The sequence below is a fragment of the Entelurus aequoreus genome, linkage group LG06 (genome assembly GCF_033978785.1).
Source record: "Entelurus aequoreus isolate RoL-2023_Sb linkage group LG06, RoL_Eaeq_v1.1, whole genome shotgun sequence".
NCBI classification, from domain to species: Eukaryota; Metazoa; Chordata; class Actinopteri; order Syngnathiformes; family Syngnathidae; genus Entelurus; species Entelurus aequoreus.
In genome coordinates, this window is record NC_084736.1 from 75,702,692 (window position 1) to 75,710,191 (window position 7,500).

The 7,500-nt window shown below is 41.4% G+C and overlaps 1 protein-coding gene across 1 annotated transcript in view; it reads right to left on the bottom strand.

Annotated features, from left to right (window-relative positions):
• cux2b (cut-like homeobox 2b) overlaps positions 1-7,500 on the bottom strand; it is a 350,620-nt gene that overhangs the window by 20,533 nt on the left and 322,587 nt on the right. The window contains exons 17-18 of the mRNA XM_062051807.1: positions 6,504-6,605; positions 5,581-6,413 (exon numbers count right to left, since the gene is read on the bottom strand). Of these exons, the coding sequence (XP_061907791.1) occupies positions 5,581-6,413; positions 6,504-6,605 (935 nt within the window). The remainder of the gene's footprint in view (positions 1-5,580; positions 6,414-6,503; positions 6,606-7,500) is intronic.

The window sequence follows — 7,500 nt, forward strand, 5'->3', positions numbered from 1 at the left end:
ATGGACTAAGTACATCATATTAAAAGATGATTTTTAGTTTTTATTCTAATTCGGGTCCAATAAGCCCAAATAGCAAGGAGAAACAAAAAAAGCGTGTAAACAAACAGCTTGGGCCTTAAGAGGTTAAGGCATGTTTATAATTCACATTTGAATTCATAATATATGCTAAAATCAATCCAATGTGGGTCAAGATGTGCTGAACAATCAAATAAATTGTGCTACAGTTGACAAATGGACCCTCTTAACATTGTTTCTTCTCATGTACAAAGGACTCCCACAGGGAGTCCTTTGTACATGGACAAAGGACACTATTGTTATTGTAAGGTTTATTATTATTATTCCGCAGCTTTGCGCACTACTTTGCCCCCCTTAACATGCTTCAAAACTCACCAAATTTGACACACACATAGAAAAACGTGCCCCAACCACTTTAGTAAAAAAACCTAAAAAAAAAATTGCGCTCTAGCGCCCCCTAGGAAGAAAACTGCCTGTAACTCCCAGTACGAATGTCGTAGAGACATGAAACAAAAACTTCTAACATCCTCGGGCAAAAACCAACAGGAAGTTGGCAATTTCCCCTTCAAGACAAAAAATGACTAAAAACACTCATTTTTGCCTCTTTGAGCTGTAATTTGACCCCTTTAAAATACTTCAAAACTCACCAAACTTCTCACACACATCAGGACTGGTGGAAATTGCGATCTAAAAAACAAACAAACTCCAAAACTCAAAATTGCGCTATAAAACAGAGACAAAACTGCTTCTCAGAGGAAAACACAGACAAAACTGCTTCTAACTTCCGGTAGGAACGTCTTAGAGACATGAAACAAAAACCTCTACGTAGGTCTCACTTAGACCTACATTTCATAGGTTGACATCCTTCAGCAAAAATCAACAGGAAGTTTGCTATCCCTCCTTCAAAACAATTTTTTTGTTTAATCCGGTCACCAAACATCAAACATTATCTCCTCTGAGCGCGTTTGTCGTTTCGGCTTCAAACTATTACAGGAGAGAGATTGAACCCTTCTGATTAAAAGTTGACGACGCCGTTTTGGAAGGTGCTACCGTTTTGATTTTACGAGCCTTCAAAGACCAGCTGCTTCTCCGCTGCCTATAATGACAACGTGAAATGGAATTATTTATTTTTTGTCCTCAAAATTCTACACACAATACCGTATAATGACAATGTGAAATGGAATTGTTTTTTTGTCCTCAAAATTCTACACACAATACCCTATAATGACAATGTGAAATGGAATTGTTTCTTTTTTGTCCTCAAAATTCTACACACAATACCCTATAATGACAATGTGAAATGGAATTATTTCTTTTTTGTCCTCAAAATTCTACACACAATACCCTATAATGACAATGTGAAATGGAATTGTTTTTTTGTCCTCAAAATTCTACACACAATACCCTATAATGACAATGTGAAATGGATCCGCTGCTGTGATTTTACGCGCCTTCAAAGAAAACAACCACTGTGCCGCAGCACCTAGGAAAAAAACACAGACACAACTTCCTCTAACTCCCAGTACGAATATCGTAGAGACACGAAACAAAAACCTCTATGTAGGTCTCACTCAGGACTACCACTGGACAAAAGTATTGGGACACCTAGGACTAGCACCAGCCAAAATGCGGACCCGACCAACAATGCTTGCAGCTTTAATTATTATTGCCTTTTTATGGCTCCAACATAACCATAAATGTACAATACTGGACTAAATTTTAACCTTAAAGGTAGCAAAACAAATCTTTAGAAGTGAGGCCTTCTTTGAAAAATCACAGTGAGGTCTCCCACAATGCAATGCATGGTGATAGTCTATGACAGTGGTTCTTAACCTGGGTTCGATGGAACCCTAGGGGTTCGGTGAGTCGGCCTCAGGGGTTCGGCAGAGCCTCCGCCGCGGAGGTCAAGACACACCCGACTCATCGTGTAAATAAAAACGTATCCCTATCGGCGTATTATGGATACCCCCAAACAATGTTCCCTCTAATTTTCCATGTGTGTGAGCAAACGCAAAAACTCCTTGAGCATTCGGTGGAGCGCATGTGAGCGACGTCAGACCTGCAGCACACCTGTCCCAAACCCGACTAAATAACAAGTTCAATGTTTTATTATTATAATCAAATGGCAGCAGTCATTTCCATGAGATTATTTTCTAATATAAGTGTTTTGGCCCACTTACAATGACTATAACATAGTTTTTCATGAGCTGTGTACTAGTATTATATGTCTGGGTTGGGGGTCCTATTTTGGAAATAATGTGTACCCCTTTCAGATATCGCATTTAGTTCCCACTAAAACATTCACCTGTTGCACAATGAGATGTAAACATGGGATTATGTGTACATTCCTGTAACTTTCTGTTTGTAAAATATATATCTATTAGTATTTCTTTAATATACCGGTAATAACATAATTTTATGATTACGGTTCGGGTTCGGTGAATGCGCATATGAAACTGGTGGGGTTCGGTACCTCCAACAAGGTTAAGAACCACTGGTCTATGATTTCTGCCACCTCAGAAGCATGTTTTGTAACTGTATAGACAAAAATGGACGAAGATCATTCTGGTTTGCAGGTCTAATTTTTAGGGAATTGAACTGTTTAATTAATACAGGCTGTGTTTAATTTCATCTGCACAATAAGCAGTGGGTGAATAAATACAAAAAAACCCCCCTCTGTCATAGGCCAAGTCCTTACAGAGTAAGTTTCTGCTGCCCTCAAGTGTCCATTTTCTATAAACATACTAAAACTGTTTAGTCAACAAAGCTAATTGCCAGGTTTTCCTCTCAATTAAAAAAACGGTGATTAGTTTGCAGGTCCAGATAAATGAACACATAATAGAACTTTATTTCAAGCCTAGAAGTTGTGTTAATGAAAGCAAAAACATGCTATCATTTATAGTGGAAAGCCACTGAAACATAACAAGCTGTTAGGAGCAAAAGAACGTTTGGTGAATCCTGTGACCAACCTTCCAAAAAGCTGTGCAAGGGTTAGGGTTAGGGTTAGCCCTAACCCTAACCCTAACTGCTTGTAGTCTTTCAAACAAAAATGAGGATACTCTTACAAAATGTGGGAGTGTGGCACAAATATGATGTCAAACTGTACTTAGCAAGGAGAGCATATGTATCACATTCAGTGATGGCACAATTCTGGTACATGATTTACTGTCCATGAGTAGGTAAAATGCAGACAGCAGTCACTCACACCACAGAATAAATCCCTACCATATGAGGTTTAACCTCCCTAAACGTGTTGGTGACACTTTTTGATTGATTGATTGAAACTTTTATTAGTAGATTGCACAGTAAAGTACATATTCCGAACAATTGACCACTAAATGGTAACACCCGAATACGTTTTTCAACTTGTTTAAGTCAGGGTCCACGTTAATCAATTCATGGTCTGCGGTGTTCTTTTCAAAGGAAGACATGAAACTGCTACAGGAAAATACCAAAAAAAGAGAAAAAAACATTAAAATAGGAGCGCAAGACAAGAACTAAAACACTACACACAGGAAAACAGCAATAAACTCCAAATAAGTCAGGGTGTGATGTGACAGGTGGTGACAGTACACCTATACTTTGAGACAAGAGCTATAGTGATGAATGCTTGGTTATGGTTTAAAGTAGGGATGTCCGATAATGGCTTTTTGCCGATATCCGATATTCCGATATTGTCCAACTCTTTAATTACCGATACCGATATCAACCGATACCGATATCAACCGATATATGCAGTCGTGGAATTAACACATTATTATGCCTAATTTGGACAACCATGTATGGTGAAGATAAGGTACTTTAAAAAAATAAATAAATAAATAAGATAACTAAATTAAAAACATTTTCTTGAATAAAAAAGAAAGTAAAACAATATAAAAACAGTTAAATAGAAACTAGTAATTAATGAAAATGAGTAAAATTAACTGTTAAAGGTTAGTACTATTAGTGGACCAGCAGCATGCACAATCATGTGTGCTTACGGACTGTATCCCTTGCAGACTGTATTGATATATATTGATATATAAGGTAGGAACCAGAATATTGATAACAGAAAGAAATGGGGGGAGGGAGGTTTTTTGGGTTGGTGCACTAATTGTAAGTGTATCCTGTGTTCTTTATGTTGATTTAATAAATTTAAAAAAAACAACAAAAAAAAAACCCGATACAGATAATAAAAAAACCGATACCGATAATTTCCGATATTACATTTTAACGCATTTATCGGCCGATTTTTTAATGATGTCTGCTGGTGGTGTGCCTCCGGATTTTTTCAACGCAAAAAAAGTGCCTTTGCTCGAAAAAGGTTGAAAAACACTGATCTAGACCAGTGGTCCCCAACCTTTTTGTAGCTGCGGACCGGTCAACGCTTGAAAATTTGTCCCAATTTTTTTCTCATAAAGAAATACAATCATGTGTGCTTACGGACTGTATCCCTGCAGACTGTATTGATATATATTGATATATAATGTATATATTGCATACTTGCCAACCCTCCCGTTTTTAGCGGGAGAATCCCGGTATTCAGCGCCTCTCCCGACAACCTCCCGGCAGAGATTTTCTCCCGACAAACTCCCGGTATTCAGCCGGAGCTGGAGGCCACGCCCCCTCCAGCTCAATGCGGACCTGAGACTGAGTGGGGACAGCCGGTTCTCACGTCCGCTTTCCCACAATATAAACAGCTTGCCTGCCCAATGACGTCATAACATCTAGGGCTTTTAGAGAGTAGAGTGCACAACTGCGCACACAACAAGGAGACGAAGCAGAAGAACGAGGAAATTACAGACATGGCGACGCCGTCGACGAGCAAGATGAAGAAATACGCTTGCAAGTTCCAAAACGAATGGAAACAAGAATTTCAGTTCATCCAGGCCAGTTCGGAGGGGAAGGTGTATGTTGCCTGTAAATTTTGTAGAACAGACTTCTCCATTGAACACGGTGGCCGAAATGATATACTCATCATGAACGGAGAAGTTAAACAGGACAATACTGCCATCTAATGGATAGCCACCGGAACACTGAAATTCAGGTATTATTATTTTTTTCTATGTAAATAAAATAAATATATATATATATATATATATATAGCTAGAATTCACTGAAAGTCAAGTATTTCATACATATATATATATATATATATGTATATGTATATATATATGAAATATATATGAAATACTCGAGTTGGTGAATTCTACCTGTAAATAACCACGCCCCCAACCACGCCCCCCGCACCCAACCCCCCCACCCCCAAACCCCCCCCCCCCACCCCCGACCAAGCCCCCCACCCCACCCCCCACCTCCCGATATTGGAGGTCTCAAGGTTGGCAAGTATGATATATTGTGTTTTTTATGTTGATTTAATTTCAAATATATATATGTATATATATATATTTTTTTTAAATTTCTTGTGCGGCCCGGTACTGGTCCATCATAGCTCCCCTGTTAAGTACTGTGGACTTTTAGTCTGCCTCAAGTAGACATGTAATAATGCAGTGAATACTACTTGTTAGGAAAAACCCCCAGACCAAATATCGGTACATTAGGAAAAGACGAATGTGAACTGACCTTTTCACCAAAGATCCTCTGACAGATGCCGTTCTTCGCCAACTTCTCCTTCACTTGCCTGGTTAGCTCGATGGTGTCCACCTCTCGGTACATGTACAACTCGTACTGCTCTGGAGTCAGAGGTGGGACGGTCGGCTTCAGAGCTCGGGGAACGTACGCCGGGTAGTAGGAGAGCCGACCGGGACTCGGGCCTGGAGACTCGCCACTGACCGAAGTGTCCGACTCCACCTTAACCTCCGTGGGCCGACACAGCCCCAGCTCCTCTTCGGCTGCGGAAGCGTCCTCGCTGAGACACTCACCGTTCTCCAGGCGGGGCCAGGGTCGAGTCAACACAGAAGGACCGGAGGAAGAGGAAGACACCGAGGGAGAGATGGAATTAAAGGGTCGTGAGCCACCCACACCGGCCAGCCCCATCGACCCCCGCTCTTGAGCCCAGTGCTGGTCGAAGTATGTGCCGACCTCTCCGATCTCTGATTTCACTTTGCGGATGATGTTCTGAACAAAGGCGGCTGGAGAGAGAACGCTGAGTGGTGTCTGGGGATTGCTGATGGAATTGGCCATGCAAACAGTAACACAGCCCCCCTCTTCTTGCTTAATGGATATGGGCAAAGGCAAGCCCCTGGAGCGCTCAGGGGGGCCCAGACGTTCCACTTGGGCTATCGTGCCGACTGACGAGGCTCTTCCACAGCCATCCATGTCTACCAGGGTGTGCTGCTGGGACTCCATCTCTCTCCTGGCCTGCTCTAGGATGTTCTTAATGGTTTCGTCAGAGCCGTTGCCTGTTCCGTTGCTGCTTCTGCTCAAAGCGGTGTTTACGGAGGTCCTGGAATCCCCTAAAGACAACAGGTACCCATTCAGAGAGTCGGTGTGTTTGCTTTGATGTAAGTGACAAAAAAAAAACGATATCTGGGTGCTTCACACACCTCCCCTCTGGGACTGGATCTCCTTCTTGGCCTGCTCCAAGATATTCCTGATAGCATCGTCTGACCCAGTTTCTGGAGTTCGGATACGTGGAGTGATGCTCCCTGCCACAGAGAAGGAAGGAGGGGGTGAGTGGGCTGGTTGATCAGAGAGCAGTTTCAAGGCTTTACTTTTGACTGCTAGATCAATGGCTGCCTTTGAGTGTGTGTTGTCTGACGCTGCTGTATACGGGGAGCTCAACTTTCAAAAAGCTGTTACTCTGGCAAGAAAAAAACAAGTTGAAAAGTAAGACTACAAACATGGCACAGACAGGAGGCCGTGAAAGGAGTCAAAGATGAGGTCCGGGTTAGTTTTTGTGTCCAGGAACTGGACCACCATTGCTAAACAGTTTCTTAACAATCTCCTACATCCATTATGAACTTTAAATGGCTCCAAGCCAGGTTTGTATTTATTTCCGTGTAACACGTTTATATAGACCAGACCTGAGCAAATTAAGGCCCGGGGGCAACATGCGGCCCGTTAAGCTTTTTAATCTGGCCCGCCGGACATTCCCAAATAATTTTTTTAGATCTTTAAGATGGAAAGTGTAGCTGCCATTATGATGAGCAGTGATGTTTTCTCATGACCGTAAGTCTTCAACTATAAAAGTATTTCAATGGTTGGAATCTGCACTTTTGCAAGATATACTAGTTACAATGGTAATCTAATTAGTTACTATGGTAATCTAATTAGTTACTATGGTCATCTAAGTTACAGCAGCTCAGACAAGGCACCAAGCAGTGTGGGTGGGAAGCGTTTCTACAGAGTGTTTCCTGAGTGTCAGCCTGAAATGTGGGTGTCAGGGACAGACGCGGAAGGAGATTTTTACAACAAAGTTCTAAATCCTTGTGATATATCACATATATCAGATGGTAGGTGTTTTTTTTTGTTTTTTTTACCCTTAGCGTTCATATTTTTGTTGCGTTTCGGTTGATTGTTAAATATGTGGATGGAGAGGGG